This window comes from Toxoplasma gondii, chromosome IX (assembly GCF_000006565.2).
Source record: "Toxoplasma gondii ME49 chromosome IX, whole genome shotgun sequence".
In the NCBI taxonomy this organism is placed as follows: domain Eukaryota; phylum Apicomplexa; class Conoidasida; order Eucoccidiorida; family Sarcocystidae; genus Toxoplasma; species Toxoplasma gondii.
The window spans coordinates 4,930,700-4,948,383 of record NC_031477.1 but is presented as its reverse complement, the minus strand read 5'-3'; the positions used below and the strand labels follow the sequence as shown (position 1 = coordinate 4,948,383).

General features: G+C 52.0%; 2 protein-coding genes across 2 annotated transcripts; both read right to left on the bottom strand.

The window, feature by feature from the left end:
• Positions 1-75: 75 nt before the first annotated feature.
• Positions 76-5,301, bottom strand: TGME49_210235 (hypothetical protein; the record flags this gene model as incomplete). The annotated part of the gene is made up of 8 exons (XM_018779493.1): positions 3,941-5,301; positions 3,645-3,730; positions 3,073-3,229; positions 2,309-2,706; positions 1,944-2,087; positions 814-918; positions 516-592; positions 76-211 (listed from the first exon to the last, which is right to left on the bottom strand). The coding sequence occupies exons 1-8, from the start codon at positions 5,169-5,171 to the stop codon at positions 76-78; spliced, it is 2,334 nt and encodes a 777-aa protein (XP_018636513.1). The 5' UTR covers positions 5,172-5,301.
• Positions 5,302-5,538: 237 nt separating this feature from the next.
• On the bottom strand, positions 5,539-16,271 carry TGME49_210245 (hypothetical protein; the record flags this gene model as incomplete). Its single annotated transcript, XM_018779494.1, has 7 exons — positions 5,539-6,362; positions 7,179-12,042; positions 12,781-12,956; positions 13,147-13,238; positions 13,417-13,560; positions 14,322-14,637; positions 14,780-16,271. The coding sequence occupies 7 exons, from the start codon at positions 16,269-16,271 to the stop codon at positions 5,539-5,541; spliced, it is 7,908 nt and encodes a 2,635-aa protein (XP_018636512.1).
• Between the last annotated feature and the right edge of the window lie 1,413 nt (positions 16,272-17,684).

The following is a 17,684-nucleotide window of genomic DNA, read 5'->3' as shown; positions in this document are numbered from 1 at the left end:
ACCGCTCTCTTCAGTTTTCACTGTCTGGGCGAAAACCCCTCGTTCTTCCTGAACTTCCTCAGATTAGAACAGTCCTCATCGGCCTCCCCTGCTTGTAGAAGACGTTATACTGCTGACGGGGCAGTCGTTCGCGGCCATCATCATGGCCTGCATCTGTGGAGCTGTATTGGGTAAAAGTTCAACACTGGTACCAAATAGTTGAGATAGAGTCCTGTAGGTAACGAATTTGGATAGGCGCAAACTCAAATTCGCGTCGGTCCATACGGCGGGGATGGCCTCCCAGAATACACACATACGTCGTTGCCCACAAAAACAAGGCACCACCATTCTGCTAGAACGTTTCTCGATGTGCCGATCGGGAAGATGATAGTCAAATAGGAAACACCGTTCGTACCGCCAGTGCCAGAGACATCCGAGTGACTGGCATGTAGCTACCTCACAATCATGATGATGACTCATCTTCATGCACATTTGTGTCAACGAGACGCCTGCAGAGTACGCCACTTCCTACTTACCAGCACACGATTTGCCGCGCTCGCCGAATCCTCGTCACATGGTCCCAAGATAAGCGGTGCGAGAGATTCACTTCAACCTGTCACGTACGAAAGCTAGGGAGAGCAAAAGAGAAGTGGAGCCGGTCACCCGTGTATAGTTGTGCCCGAAGAGCTACTGCGTGCGACTGATGGCGTGGTAGCTACTGGTCTCACGGGGTGACTATGACGTAATTGGGTTCTGCGGTTGCAAATTTGAGACACGGCATGCTACATGACGGCGCTAAAGTCAATGATACTAATGTTGACGCCAACCGCTCACCAGAAAGCCACCTCCGGGAACGCTGCGCTTGGCCCGCACTGCTGCCAATGGAAGAGGGAGACGCCAGTCTTCGGGGTGCAACTCGCAGAAGGCTACGAGCGCTCGCTGAGTTGAAGTGGAAGAGACATTTCCACATGATGTTTACAGCTCTGTTTGCCCTGGAAATGTGGTGCGAAGGGGCTCCCAAGGCAGTGCCACAACACAACAGTACTCGTTTTCGAAGGGCTTAACGTGTCCCAGAACACACTTGGGTAACTGTAAGCGAGCGGATACCGTGGACTAGATACCTTGAGGATCTCGGTTGCTTTGGTAACAACTCAGAGTGCAGCACGAAACCGGGTCATCGGCCTCAGTCGGATGGCGGAATTTCTCTTAATACTGGCGCTATCAAATTGACTTCAGTGCTTCCCATTAATCTGGTGGTAGATTCGTCATGACGTCAATGTGCGCAATACGGGTGCAGCGTTCACCTCCCGTTGTTACTACACAGTTCTGAAGCCGCAAATAATGGAGAGAGTAAACCAGCACTAGTAGTGTGCGTTGTCCCAACCATCAAGAACGAGGTGCAACAACGTTCAGTAAAGTCACACCGGCGCAGGGTTCACCAGCCGATCTTTGTCGTCAAACATGGTGTATTCCGTAACTCTCTCCGAAGCAAAATATTGTTTCGCCCGATACGTCACCAGTGAATTTGCCCGTGCAGGAGTTAGCGGCACAGCGGTCCCTGCCCGGTCAAGGAACAGCTGCAGGAATGTATAGTGTCCATCATGATTCACAGGTACAATCATAGCATTCGTGAGCCCATGATCTCCGACAGCAAATCGGTGGTCTACACTCTTGACGTATCGGGGGGACTCGGATACTCTAGAGAGATATTTGACGTTTTAAAGCCGCAGTGATTGCCTATTGAGTCGATTATCTGCTGAGAGACGTGTTGAGTATAATACACTTTTCACTCGGTGCGGGTACCTCAACTTCCAGCGTTGCACAGCTTAGATCCTTCCTGCAGCGGGCAAGATATGGCCATTCATAGTTACAGGAGGGGCTCTGGCTGGGGTGCTGGACCACCAGTGAGAACTAATATGTCTTTTTGCCCAACTATGGCTCCCCTTTGCCTCCCCGACTTTTACCTGGAGTTGTGCGAGAAGGGACACGTTCGCTGGGTGACCCGGCCGCCCAAAAACATGCAGCTGCAGTGACACATGTGCTGGTGATGCAGATCGGGAGAAATTACGCACTCGGCAACGAGCCACATCCACCGTAGGTAGACGAAGCTGCAGGCAGACCAAGACAGGTGTTCGGATGAATTTGACCGTCCTGAACGCAAGAAACGGCTAAATCTGTTGACGAAAGGCCGATGCCAGGCCCTCGCCACCCCAGCGCGTTCGGGGCTCGTTTCGACATATAGCGCCCGATATTCGAATTCCTTTGTTTGGCTGAAAGACGGCACCCCTTAGACGTCTAACGATATGTCGCAAGTTGCTCATATACCTACAACTTCACGGTTTTCTTCAAGCGTGCGCAGAACAACTTCTCGTAGGCCAATCTTTACACATCGACCCCGAAAGACTGCAGTAGGTGCAGCCGCGATGCAAGCCATGCCGGGCTGTTCATCACCATTCTCTCCGTCCACGTACATGGCCCTTTCATGTCCTCCAGCGCCGGTCTCCAGATCGTCAGGACACTTCTTGCCTTCACGGGAGACTGCGACACTCGCTGTAGCGGCTGCTGCGGCGGCGGCGGCAACCTCCGCCGCCGCGGCAGCAGTTCGGGAAGCAGACGAAGAAGCCTCGTTTCCAGCTGGAAGGAGGAGCTCCACGAAATCACCAAGATCAATTGGATGTTGCAACCCAAGAAAATGCCATACAGCTGTGAAGCGGTACACACGAGGGGCTGAGGACACGGGAAAGAGCACAACGTTTCCTCCTGGAGTTTCCTGTTCCGTTATTGTTCATTGCGAGCTACTCGTCCATTGCCAGCAAGTTATGGAGCGCGAAACATTCACAGCTGAGTCAGGCGAATTTGTCAGCACAGTCACACAAAACAAAAGCTTCGAAAAGGCGTCACCATGAAAATAACGTGTCGTCTTTTACGCATGCTTTGATGGCGCCAATTTTATGAAGTCACTCCCGGCGTTCATCGCTAGCGAGACCGCCGCCCAGTAGCGTAGCCAACACCGCAACAGCGACAATGGAGGAAATAACGTGTCAAGATATGAAGCAGAAGTGATCTGTATTAAAGGTCTATGGTAAAACATACCGGCGAATGCGATGGTGGCTAGGTAAATGATAGCCACAGCAGCAGCGACGCAGAAGGTCAAAAACGTTTGGAACAGGAACAATGCCAGAAGGCAAGCCGCTGGAGCCGTGATCAAAGCAAGCAAGAGGTGGATGCGATGGAGAATTTGCGAATTCACCTAAAGCATACCCAGTATCAATCAGAAGTAGGGCATGGTAGAGACAGTGAAACACGCATGGATGACAAATGCCTACAGCACGCTATTCAAGTTCGCATCGGTATGACTCTGCTTAGGAGGCCCCACCGGAATACTCTGATTATTCATGCTCTTCGGACATGGAACCCGGCTCACTGATATTTAGCAGACACCCACACTGTGCATTTGCCCCGTCAAGGGCATCGACCATTGACAACTACAAGACTCAGACGGCTAGTTGTGTAACGAGGGGTAGTATTACCACGGAGCTGCGCCCGCTGCCGTCTTCAAGACAAATGGCGACGTAGTCGATTCCCGTGCATCTGATGCAATAAAGGGAAAACCCTTTACTCAAATGATGCTACAGCGTAGAAGACTGTCAGCCACATTCACTCACTTCATCAGCAGCGCGGTATCGCCAGACATCCCGATGAAGATCCTGAAGGGACCGCGTAAACTGCTCGCGCGTTACGAAACCCTGTCCTGGGAGGAATAATCATACTTGAAAAGTTGCATGACGTTTTCCAATCTGTGTTGGTGGCGTCTGAATCCCGCAGAGCTGGTCAATCGATCTTATCACATCCCTTTAGGTCCTCCCCTACAATAGGTGGTGTCGTCTGTGCGAGCTTGAGAGTGCGGTGGTCTAATTCCGAAGCTGGTATATTGCAGTGACGCCTCAATCCCCTTGCTCACCATCGTAATCGATCGTAGCAAACAACAGCCTTGCGTCTTCGTAACTCATAAAGTAGAAGAAATGTTCGAGCCGGAGAACCTCGTTAGAGGGTTCGTTCGCTGCAAGCATTTCGTCCACATGACAACGACCATCTGAACATCCTGTGATCGTTTGAGGCTCATCTGGTGCTCGACGGAGTGAGCTGCAAGCTGTCTCGGACGAGGGCACCGCTGACCGTGGATGCACGAGACTCTTGAGTCGCCCATACTGCGAAGATGCGGGCAGACTATACCGTCTCGGTGCTCTGTAATCCACAGAGGGTCGAGCGGGGGTGCTGCTGTGCTGGCCAGCATCAGCGAATTCAAGAGGTACGACTGGGAGCAAACAAACGCAGTCCTCCTCCATTGAATTTTGTGAGTGGACTGAGTCCCCCTCTTCCTCGTCACTGCCATCACCGATTTGATTGATGATGTGGAGGCCTTCCAGGCAGTCGAGTGTGCCACCTGTCATTTGCGCCCAGCACATACTCTCTGGCTTCGATACCAGCTTGCCACTGACGTTGACATTAATTGCAGAGTCTTCTAGTCTCTGGTCAGAAACGTGAGAAACCCTGCTGAAGTTCTTGGTCAAACGCCAGCCTGGCAAACTCTGAAAAGAACTACGGTGACAGTGACTGCCGTTGCCCGAAGTGAAATCAAGAGCCCCGCCGTCAGTCTCACTGTGGCAGCAGGAAAGAGTCTGTTCATGCCTCTGTAGCCACTTCCTGCTGCATGACGGCTCGTAGTTGACGGAAGGATTGTTTCCACTCAGAGATCGTTTTAAGCGGCTGGGTTGTCTCAACCAAAAACAGCGGTCACTGAAGTCACCACTGCGTTCAATGTGTGCCCTGACAGGGGCTGCTCCGTCACCCGCATTCAGCATTTTGACATGCTGGATTTCTTCCCTCTCCTGCACCAGCATACGCCGTGGTTCCGACGGTTCCGATGGCGATTCACGAGTCGATGGAACCTTAAATATCTCTGCGTACGCTCTTTCCGCTGGTTCTGTCCACGTCAAGCCTACAAGCGGAAGATCCTCACGCGTCCAAGCGACGCCCGAAAAAATATTTTCTTGCGACACGTCGCCAAATGCAAACTCAGGATACTCAAGTACATGGGTGGCCTTCTTAACCGTGTCTGGCATATCGTCGGCCTGCTGTTGGTCAAAGTCATCCATCCCGACGAAGAGCTCTTTTTGAGGCTGAAAAGACATCAGTGTACTTATCGATTTGTTGACAGGTCTCTCGTAGTCCTCACGCCGAGGTACGTCTGCAGTAGAATTACACCGTCGGCTGCTTTGCCCAGATTCGGTTCTGCGAACAAACCTTGATGCTCTTCTGCAGGATTGCAGTTGCTTTATTTGCTTCGATAGGCCCTCCATGAAGTTGTCTCCCCGCTCTGAACTTATCTGAGCCTGCGGCAAACGCACCGATAAATGTATGTTGCGAGCACATCGATCGAAGGGTCTTCGAGTGGACAATCCTGAATCCCTTGATGGCACCGTTTTAAGGTACTGAGTAATGTGAGTGGCCAGGTGGATGTCGTTACACTGACGACAGTCCGGCCAGGCAGGAAAAATTTCACGCTGCAATCGAAAGAAGCGGTGGATGATAGGGGCAAAAATGCTGAATCGCGTGTGAGCAAATGCCGATAGCGTCATTGGTTAACGAACGCTTGCACTTGCTTGCGGAAGCAGAGTCGGCTTGCAGGCCTACCTCTTTGGCAGCGACCAGGACGCCCGACTGCGGACGAAAAGCTTGAGACTCCACGTTATATGCGTTTCCGACATGTATCGTCTCATCTTGCCAGGCGTAGCGGCACGCAGCGACAGTCTCGCGGTGTCCTTCAGTACCAATCTCGAAGCAACCATGATGACTTGTCGGTGACGAAGCACGGATTTGGTTTTTTTCGGAGCCACCCAAAATGGTGCAGTGTCTCCGAGCATTGGTCCCTGGATCTGCTGACACTGGCCAATTTATATGCTTCACAAACCGGTTGGCCCCGGAAGAAAACGGCAAGAATCCGGCACCTGTATGAGAATTGCCAGCGTCTCCTTCACCGCGGCTAGAGGATAAAGAAGCGGGGGAGCACGGCGTTTCGAACTCGCCTATCTTCTTCATCAGCGGTGTTCGGAACCTACCCGGGGCGCGCCTCTGCTGTGGCAGACGTGACGTGACTCCATTGTCTTGCTTAGACAAAGATTCCAGCAGAGACGGTGCCTGCTCATTGTTACCACTCCCGCGCTTAATCGAGTGGCATAGGCTTGCAACAGAAAATTGCGAACAAGGAAAATTTATCGCTGCCAAGCGGTAGGCCACCTGAGGGCGACTCAAAGAGGAGTCGTTCTTACGTTTTTGTGCGTTGGAAGACTGAGATGTCGAAGGTACCGGCAACAGACACGTTCCTGTGCAGAAAACAGTACATTGGGACAAAGATAAGGAAGTACAGCCGTAAGCTGTATCGATGTGTTCCACCAGCAAAAGGGCGACAAAGACCAGAAATCACGATACGGCGGTCCCACATCAAGATGCCCAGGACATTGCCTCGCTAGTATACTGCGTCCCTTCGCCAGAGACAAATGCTTTTCATTACTTCACGTGCAGGTATAGTCGATAAAATAGCAGACATTCATATGTCTGGCGGCTTCTTTCTTTTTCTTTCTTCAATATAGCTGACAGCGACCCCGATCTTAGAAGAACATCAGTCGGGGATGGCCACGTCCGCGTGTGACTCCTGGATTCATCGAGAATAAACGGGATTCGCAACCAAGGACGGAAGAACTCATTTCGAACGTATGGAAACCAGCATCTGCCGATATGTCGAACGTCTGCTGTCGTCTTCATCTCCCCCTTGCAGCTCAATGTCTTGACTTCCGGATTTTGATAGTCAGTGCCCGACTGACTCACACGAGGTATCCCGTCAAAAGGCTGTGACATTTGCTGGGCAGCACTGAAAGTAACAGTGCTGCAAGAAGGCGTTGAGAGTTGGCTGTGATTAGTGTCGGAACGCAAATGTTGAACACGCTTCCCACTTTCTGAACTGATAAGGCAGGTAACCATTGATACAGTGAAGGACAATTGCGTGGCAAGCATAGGTTGACCGATGCCAAGTCGATTTGCTGTTTGTGACAAGTTTGCTCGCTCATCTCTTATCAGATGTTCATGGACTGTGTGATGCAGCGGCTTCAGGACGTCACAGACGATAGTGGGAGCTTCATTACCTGCATTTGGCCCTGTAAAGAAGAATGGTGTCCACCCGCTGGACGCATCAGGTGTTTCCCTCGTTGCAACATCAAGCACAAGTCGCGGGACCGTCTTGGGTGCGCGACCAAGGATGCGTTGGCAGAACAGAGATGAAGAAAGACCTTCAGGCGGTCGCCCTGGTGTAACCGTGTCTTCAGAGGACCTATGCTCGGGCAATTGCCCGTCTACCTTCTCCTGTGATGCAGACACTTCTTCGTAGATGCGGCAGTTAGCCTCCTGGCAGTCCTGCGATGGCGATGGTATTTTGCCAGTACCTCGGCCGGCATCAACCTTCCAATTTTTTCTCCGTGAGAGGCTTCCTCTGTTGTGATTTGTTCTCTCAGATTGTAGTGCTATTCCCGAGAGTGGGTTGTGCCTTTCGACATCGTGGACCTCTTTGTAACCGTCTTGGATTGCCCGGGGGGGATGACACTCACGTGAGGATCTCCATATTAGTCGTGGGTCTTCTGTAAAAAGAGGGCGACATTGAGCGCTGAGAAGCGGCCCCTCAATCACTTCTCTCCTAAAGAAATGGCTTGCCTCCCGGTCACGAGGTAGCTGGACCGATTGCCGAAGGCATTCTATTGTTGTCGTGAATGCCACGGAGCGACACTCAGTCGGTGAAGCGAAATGTAGAGCCTCCTCAGCAAAACGTGGGACGTGTTTTTGAGGGCTTTTGGATCGATGGAGCATTGCTGAATGATCAACCGCTCGATGGTCCTGCCTACAGATTCCCCACTGTTCCCGACTTCGTCCTACACTCCAGGTCCTCTCTTCGTCAACCACATGTTGGTGGTGTCCCTGCTTCACGGTGTTGCCAGTATCCGAACATATTCCAGTAGAATAATTCTGACTCTGTCGCATAGCTGCAGCCGCAGCCGCCGCTGCAGAGGTCCTTCGGTGCACGGGAATTGCACTGAATGCATCAAGGGGGGTCATTCCGAAACATCCACCGTTGTCACTGTCGCCGCAGAAATGCCTGCTGCTTCTATTTCGCTCTGCAGGTGTAGATATGGGTGTCAAGGTGGACACATCACAACCAGACAGTAGCGATGGCTCCTCACAGGGCTTTTGTTTCTGTGCGCATTGCTGTATTCGGTGAAACTGAAGAAGCTCGTCGAATAGCGAAATTGCAGCATAGTGAAGCTCACGCGTAGTCTGGATCAGTCGAGTGCTGCCGCCCACGTGAAGTACGATGTGCCGCTGGAATCGTAGGAAACAGTGCATCCGATAAAGAGTGAAAATGCCACTTTCCAGCTGACTCCGCCGAGGATCGAAGGTGCCTGCCTGCGAAGCATCCACCTTGCTGCACAAAGTTGATGCCCTCTGCTGCCTAGCACCGTGCCCCCGGAGGTCCGAGACCAGCGGTTTATGTCGAAGTTGACCCTGGTCGACCCTCCCCCGCAAAATCGGAGCGGTAAATTCTTTCGGATCCACCAGGTATTTGCAAATTTCCCCAGAGTGTTTGTCTGCATTCCCAACGCGGCGACGGTCAAAATCTTGAGGAATTACAGAAGCCTCAGTAGATCTTACAGAAGATGACACCATCTTACGCTCCTCGATATCCTGTCGTAGGTTTGTAGCAGCTATTTGCTCCTGAAGGGAAGCAATTGCCATGCCTTTTCTAGAAAATCCTCCACTGGAAGAAGAGGAAGGTTCACGTATTTCTGCTGACGGGTTCGTCGGTATTCTTTTTTCAGCGCAACTCTCGTGACGCCGCTCGGTGAAGTGCAGTGGCTGCTGGAGATCGGCAGACCAGGAAGAGCTAAAGCTGCTACTGTCAACATTAGCTTTGTCTCCTGATGGTTTACGACCCTCTGTGTCAATTACAAAAGAAACAGATGACGCAGAAGTTTCCCATGTGCCTTGTCCACTTCCATAATGACCTGTCCAACTGGGAGTGAGTATCCTATTACTGGAGTGCAAAGCACGGCTCCTTATCCGTGTGACAAGAGTATCGGGTTCTAGCACGTCGACCGCTGAGTGTATGCTGGAATTGGAAGAGAGAGATGACAACGGACTGTCATTCGCGTCGTTGCCTACACAGTCTAAGGACTGCACCGAAACGAGACTGTGATCACTGAAAGAAGGCCGAACTCGGTTCAAGGTGTTTCCGTGGGTAGACCTGCAAGCGGGGCCAGGCCCATCCGGAAAAAGCTCAGTAACTCTCGTCATTGATGGCGCAGAGAGCCTTCCAGGCTCGCTTGGTTGAGGATGTAGTTGATGATGACTTGTTGAATGTGTAGGATCTGACGTTTCATGACCTCGCGCGAATGTCTCGTGGAGTGTGCAGTTCCACAGCGGCAATGCCGAAGACCAGGAAAGGCGCCGATCATCATCATCACCTGAGTCACTTGCATCAGGCAGGCTAACAGACCCTGACGAGGTGCCTTCTTGTTCTGCGTCACGTTGGTCATCAGCATAGTCGATTCCGCCTCTCTCTTGGTCAGTGGCGACCGCTGACTTTGTCGGTAGTGTTGTGACGAAAGTGCCTCCGTTTTCCGACGTCCTGGAAAGGTCCGGGCAGCGTGAGGCATCGAAGTGTGCTGGGATAGGTGACAGACCATTGCAGATAGATCGGGGACTGTCTTGACGAAGAGGCACTCTAATGTAATGCTTGATTGCATTTGCAGGATATTCTTCCATGGAATTGACTTGTGCTGACACGCAGTTTCCGTGGCCGATCGTACAGTCCTCAGACAGCTGGGAAGCTTTTGGCGTAAGCGCTGCGTTCGGATTGAAACGGAGAGGCCTTCTCCAAAAAAGACTGGCTGGGAGTCTTCGACTTTTCATGGTCAACGACAGGCCTGGCCACCTCTCAAATGTAAACTTTGCGATGCGCTGCGCACATCGAAAAAAAGACGTAGGTCTAGAGCAGCGACTGGCTCCGTTGTTAAGGCTTCCATTGTCCGAACTGACCGTAATACGCAAGTCAGAACTCACGCAGACGTCGCTGCCACTATTAGTGTGGCTCCTCGAGTGGCATAACCTTCGTTTTTGTTGGTCTGTGTTTTGGACAATTATGCAGGCACCACCACTGCTACGGCTGGTACTGGTCGGACTGCTTACTCCGCCATCACTTATATTGAGTTTCGGGGAACAAGGGAATGTAGATCCATGAGTGAAGGTGTAAATGAGCGTTGCTTTTTCTGTCGCTCGCCTCTCCATATCGTCTTCTTCGTTGGTTGTGTTGGATGCATATGATGCATGCTTTGTGTCGATGCTGTCTTCGAACCTCGCATGAGTCCCGCTGCTGCTTGGGGTCTCAGACACAGCGAAACCATCAATGTCGTGGTGTACGAAACGGTGAGCAGCCGACATATGCCGGGTGGAGTGCCTCCGGGTTTTTTCGAGTTGCTGCACAGTTCGGTCCCCGCTCATCTCTGTCATGCCACCAGCGCGCTGAGTGGAGCTGACTGGTGAGATAGGTTGTTGAATGCTACAGTTTCCATGTTGTCCACCTCTGCCGTCGGCGTGGTCGCTGCAGGAAGTGCCTTCTCGCCGATCGGACGAAACTAAATTGCTTGCTAAGCTGTACGATGTGCTTGCACCAGAGCCACACAGCCGGCCTGACGGCCTACTTTCCCATGACTCACCAGATGGCCCCAACGCTGGCGGAGGAAGAAGATATATTTTCGAATCAGAACTGCGCATCATGGTGGCTAAATCATCAGTCTGATCCGCTTGTGTGTGTGGTCTTTTGCTGGCATCGACACATGACTTCCACACAGCTGAACGACCGGAGTCGCTTTCGGAGCCAGGGCATGCATCTTGCTGCTGGTGTCGAGGACTTGCAAGCCTGACTCCAATTGTTGGAATCTGACGAAAAGCAACAGCTGATGGGTCGGCCTGCACCCGCGACAGACCTTCGGCGTCACTTGAAAGAAATGGAGGAAGACGCGAAAGGTGATGACCCTCTGAAGTCTTGTTGAGAGCCGAGCGACGCCATTGACCAGACAACTGAGGAGGCGGCAGCTGCATAACTGAGAAGCCCGGCGCATCGAGCCGGTTAGACTGTTGTAGACGCCTGTGACAGTCTACTATGGGGAGCTTCGCTTGTGGTCTTACAGCAACACCGGAGGGAGTGCATGTAGCGCAGCTTCCTTCGCCGACAGTTTCTACCGCAGAAGTTACACCGGTGGTGGACGGGGCAAGAAACGCGTTGGACGAAAGAGCCGATTCATTGGGGGCTTGGCTTAGCGCCGTTGCATCCGTACATCGTGTGTCTTGTATACTAACCAACGAGAGAGCACCATTCCGCTTCCCGCGTCTTCCTTTCAGGCACACGCTGAAGCAGGCAGGACACCAGGATGGCCTGTTCCGTGGAACTATTGTTGTGACCTCGCTTCTGCAGATATCCGCCGGACGAGAATGAGACGAAACAGACACTGCGTTTTTTTCTTCTGTAGTAGCAGCCTTCTTTGCGGTTGTTTCTTGTCGTTCCTCCGGCGCTACCCGAACACGCAGGGAATCAATGAAAGACAGCTTCTGTGTATCTGAACCTTCGGCATCATCGATGAACCGCGTAAGATGCTTGGGAGGGGGAAAGAGAGGGAGGATGGGGTCGAAAGGGAGGCCATACAGGCCCCGTCTGTCTTTGCGCCGTATTGTCGAGTGACATCGCTCAGCAGGCCTCTCCTTCTGTGGGCTCGTATTGCACTCTGGATCAAGAGGCTTGTGCGCGCTATCACCTTGCGCTTTGCATCGCATATTCATCGCTGAAAGGGAGGGAACTAGGCGAGCAAATGCAGTCAATCGGAGTGTTGTTCCGACCAAAAGGGATGCTCTCGAAGCCAATAGATGTAAGAAAATGAGCGATAGAACGAGTTGGCGGAGCAAATACTGCAATAAGGACACAGGGGTGGTACACGAGAGCACCGAATCTGTAGATGGCTTCGTCAAATGGAACCCGAAGCCCCTAAGACACCTATATGTATGCATATTGGCCAGATGACAAGTACGGGGTGTCGACGAGGTAATCAGCTAAAAATGACTTCAACGGTGTAAGGCAGATAGGCAACAGCCATTCACTGTTTATCAGGTTGGCAGGAGGTGGTCAGTCAATGCGATGCTGTCAGGCACTAGCGCAAGTACCAGCAAGTGAGTGAGTCGGCATCGAAAGCAGAGTAGCGCATTCATACAAGACAAGAAATGAAACGGAGTGCAATATGAATGACAATGCGGCTCCTTGTTGCGTCACCGAACAGTCAGCAAGCTGGACAAAGGGACTGGGGCAAGCGCAACAATGAAAAAGCTTGCGCAAGCTTCTCATAAGCCGACGTTCACAGTTTGTCAATCGCCCCTTCATGTACGAAATTTGGTAACAGCAGCGATGGTGGAAATGTTGGAAGAGCCTAATGTAACTTGTAGGCAACAAGTTTCAGATGCGCCGCTCCCTTTAGTCATGATGCTGCCACAAAATATAAACGGATCTTACGCTGTGTGTGTTGTAATGTAGACGTGTACGCGCGCCAGTTGAGCAAAACTGAACTGCGGCACGCACTTTTGCACGCAGGCACAAGATCTGTAATTCCCCGCTATTTGACTTCATTTGGCTGGTAAATACGCAAGGACACTAACCTCTACTGACGCCACAAGCCCAAGCCGAAGCATAATGCTGCACCACCAGAAAACTTGAGGAACCGCGGCAGCTGCGGTGGCTCCGACAGCCATGGCTGTGACTATTCTTTCAGCTGCGGAGTGCAGCAGCAAAAGGCCCGTTAAGCACGCCACAGTGGATGTTCCACCTGGGTGTACTGTGGAAATGCACGCACAGTCAGCATCGGAGGGATTGTGTTGAAGCATTGTTCTGGCAAAATTCTTGTTTGCCACTTGTCTAGTTGCCGTGTTTGAGTTGCTACTAGGGTATCATTGCATCGCCTTCTTGACCTACATCTGCAATCTTGACTGTCTTCAGTGACTTACAGCATTTGCGGAATGACTTACAGCATTTGCGGAACACGTTTCCGGAAGGTGTCTTTGCACCTCGACGACTCGTTTTTTCAGCCTCAAAGGTCAAAACGATGAGCTCGCCTATTCTCGAAAAACACAACAATCAAACGCGCATGGAGCATAACAATAGCAACAAGTTCCTGTGGTGACTAGTACACTCCTTCGGAGGTGGTTAACAGCGCTAGGTGGAATTCTTCATTGAAACGTTTGCCCTGCCCACTAAAATCATCTTCAGCACTGTGCTTGTGGCACGTGACAGGTCACTTGCCTGCTCCCCAGAAAAAAGAGAAGAGAAGGAGCATTGCAGCCAGTGCCAGTGCCCAAAAGTAGATGGGCAGGGCAAGCAGAAGTTCTGGAAAGAAAAGAGGCAGCACGACTGTTGTCGCGGCTGCGACCATACCCATCAACCTGTATTCAGGCAACAACATAGCAGACATAACGTGTCGACACGTATGCCAGATGAAACTACAAGATGCACGCATACAGATCGGATGGCAATTAGTGGACCACTGACAACCAATATGCGCTTGCCCTGGTGTGCATTCTCCGCTCTCGCATAGTCCACCTATTTTTAGGAGGTTACTGAAGAAGATCCAAGAGCGCTGCAGCTTCGGCTGCTAGTAACAGAAACAAACTGACTCGCGCCGACACCGTACTACTCGAATATCTTAATATGCTCCGTGTCAAAGACAATTCGTAGAAACGGGTTCTTCTGGAACATGGAGATTAGTGTCCATGCAGGAAAAAATTTCCATCTACATCCGGTAAGCACGACTGGCCTTTGGTTGTGACACTGTTTCCTCGTTGTTTAAACAAAGTAGCAATAATACAGACGAACTACGAACGTTACTCAAACCATGATTTCGGTCAGTCGAAGATGTTACAGAAGGAGTCAAGATAATGTTAGAACCGAAATGCACCTCCGAATCCATGCATTCGACGAACGGATGTATGACGGGGTTGACTCCTGCCATCAAATAGACGCTCCAGTGCCTTTGATTAAGATGGCCCTCAGTAGTGTAGTTGCACCACATTAAGATGATCTAGCTTGAAAAACATTTCGACAAGAGTAGGCGAAACGCTCGCCTCTTTAACGGAATCAATTAACAGTGTTCTGTGCTGTTTTCCGTTGTCTGCAACACGGTAATGATGTTTAGATGTTGTCTCACCAGCACAGAGCCCAACAGGTACAACCGCGGCAAGGTTGTGCGCGTCGAGACGGCCGGTGCAGTGGGATGGGGGATGCCACAGGCATATCCGTCTGCGCCTCTGTCAGTTTCCCGATTTCTTTCCACCGTCTGAATTGACGACTACCACCGTTGAGTTCGGTCTGCTGTCGCGCTTGTTTTGAAAGGAAATCGGTACGTGTACTCGTCCGCATGCACACTCCGTCGTCATCTTCGTCGGCTAAGAGCAGTTGAACGTACGATCCAAGGTCTGACCTTTCATCGTCATCGATAAGCGCCTCGGGGGGGTGAAATGCATCTGTGAGAAAACGGAGCCGTGTGCCCGACTGAAATGTCATCACCGTACTAATGTGCAAAACAGGCTACCATGCACACCACCTCACCTTTCTGCTCTCGCTGGCACAGTTCTGTGAAATGCGTGCGTGTTTCACTTAACTCACCAATTTCTTTCTCGGCTGCCAGAAGAGACAGAAGTCTACAAATAATGGGATCCGGATTTTCTGGGTCATGCCGAGCCTTGTCGCGCGCCACATGCTCTCCTTTATGAGCGTCAATGGCGTGGTTGCAGCCCGCTGCCGCTGTCCTCGTTTTGATAGACTCCGCGGCGGCCGCTGTCGCCGCGGCAGCTGCTGCGGCAGCCGCTGCTTTTTCGCTCGCTTCTTCAGCAGCCTGTGCAGCAGCAGCCACTACCGATGCGGTTTGTTCTGTTTGCTGCCTAAGCTGCAACTGTTGTTGTTCCACATTACCTTGTACAACTCGTACGTCAGCGAGTACCGCTCGTATCTGCTCGTGAGCCTGCCGATGTCGCTCAAGGAGTTGCTCGTGTTGCTCCTTCTGCAAGCGCAATTGGTCCCGTTGCTCTTCGAATTGTGCTTGACATTCCTTGAGAAATTTCGCTTGCTGCACATGCCAAGGGCGCAGCTCTGCGTTTTGCTCGTCTTCGTTTTGATATTCTGGACTGTCCTCCTCTACATCGTCACTGTGGCCTTCCAAGTTCATTTCTCTGCATGCGCTCTGCTGCTGACTCAACGTTGTCGGCGAAACGCACACATGGCCGACAGCCATACACGAATCTCGACATCCAGTTTCCTTTGAATTGGTAATCTCTACTTGTGAGGGGAGTGCACCACTGTTGCGAATTTCTTTGTTCCTGAAGACCTGCTGAGACTGTTGCCCATACCGGGGTTGCATTTGTTGTTTTCGCTGAAGATCTGGTGGCATGGAGCTAATGCCCCCGTACGCCGCGGCGGCCGCCGCGGCAGCAGCTGCGGCTGCAGCTGCAGCAAGTGCTGGATCGTCTCCTACAGAGGCAGCAGCGGCTGCCGCTGCCGTTGCAGCCGCCGTTGCCGGGTCCAACCCTGCTGCCGCAGCGGCAAAGGCATGTTGAGCCGCAGCTGCGGCTGCCTCTTCAGCTGCTGCCTCCTCCTCTGCAACATTTGCAGCGGCTTCGGCTTCTGCTGCTGCTGCGGATGCTTCTTCAGCAGCCGCTTCTGCCACTGCAAGTGCAGCGTTGGCGGCGGCTTCAGCTGCGGCGACGTCCCCGTGGTAGGCAAGAGTAGGTTCAAGGTGCGAGTATCGTGACGGCAGTGGAAGGGACAAAGAAGAACGAGTTCCCCTAATTCCAGGAACAGCATTGGGGTCTGCATCCGGCAACCCCAGTTCGACTGGTCTCTCCGCAAGAGACGGCGAAGGGCCAGCAAGGGAAGCTGAGCGGCTCTGCTCCCCCGGGAGATACATATCGATATCAGGGTAACACAAGAAAGGTGGCGACTTCTCAGAATCTCCCGCAGACTGGGAGGACACCTGATAGTGGTGAGCTGTCAGCGATGAGCCAGGCGTCCGTGACACAAGCTTGCTGCGTAAGCGTGAAGCAGTAACATCCCTGTGTGACTTTGCTCTTTGCTGCTTGTTGATGGTCGACACACTCCTCATAGGAGTCGGGTCTGAAATGACTGATCTGCCGGTTTCCGATGCCGCTGTCTGGAGAGACGTAAGGAGGGGGAAAGGAAAGAGCGCAGGGGAACGAGACGCTCGTCGACAAGGAGATGAGACAATTCTCTTAGCGACACCGTTTGGACGTGTGATGTCAACGGCGAATCGCTGGATTTGGTGCTTAATGGAGTCCTCCTCAGGGTTGAGACTGCGTTGTGTATCAGTGCAACAAAGAAAGATACCAGTTGCTCCAAAATTCTCTACTGGTGCACTGAAACTGCCCTGAAAGGGCAATTCCTGTAAGATGCCAAGGATGGCCTCTCTGAAACCAACCGGGGATTGCCGCTCTGTGCAGGAAGCCCTATCTCGGGGGCCCGGTTGGGTGCACCAATGGATAGTTGGCGAGTGGACTTGGTGGAGAGAACAGAACCAGGCTTCGCGAAGAATGCTATGGGTGGACGAGCTTTGTGCACGTGCATGGTGGGCAAGTGTCGAAATGCCTCTTTCTGATCGTTACCACGGGGACATCACGTGAACATCTCGCTTCTCCACAGATGAAGAATCGAGTAGTCCACGAAGGAATTCTGAGGTGGGGGGGCAGTGAAACGTCAATGAAATGAAGCAATACAACCTCCATACGACGGTTCGGGCGGACGGGGTGACCCTCTCACCTGAGCAGACTGAGACTCTTCCCTGGGATAGGTCTGCCATGCCGTGGGCGGGTCTCCCGCTTGTGCAAGAAGCCTAATTGTTCATCTATCACACCTCTCCTGAACGTGTTCGCCTCAAACCACAACGCGTACGTGCTTCATCAGATGAATAGAACAGTAGATCAAAGAATACCAACAACCAAAAGGCTGATCTCTGCAGGGCTTTGACAATTATCTGTCAATGCCTTTTGATCAGACAATGCATTTTCATCTCTGCAATCGAAGCGACTGCATACTGCATTGTAGCCCACGTGGAATCGACGGTCGATGTGGTGGACACTGTGCACACACTTTCTCTCTCTTGAGCAGCGATCAAGCGACAATCCCTGAAAGATATGCAACATGGTCCTGCTGCCACCACAGTTGGACAAATTTGAGAAGACAAATATTTTCTGTAGCTGTGGATCTACCAGATTGACCACCGTGTTCTAAGAACATTAATGTCTCCGCAGGCACAGCTTGTGTACCGGGTTCCGACGGTCGTCGAGAACGAGCAACCCTTTTCAAGGCAACGCCCAACCACAGTGGTTTTTGGCTGTGAACATGTGCTGTCGACTTTTCGGCAGCATCCAGCAGCTAAAAGATTCTCTGTGTCGCTTTTATTTGTGGGTGGTTAACGACGCGCGCCGTCTCCGCGGCCAAGGCAACCTGAGTCTTCGTGGTTGGGAGCGGAGACAGAGGAAACACGCTGGTGCTGCCGCCG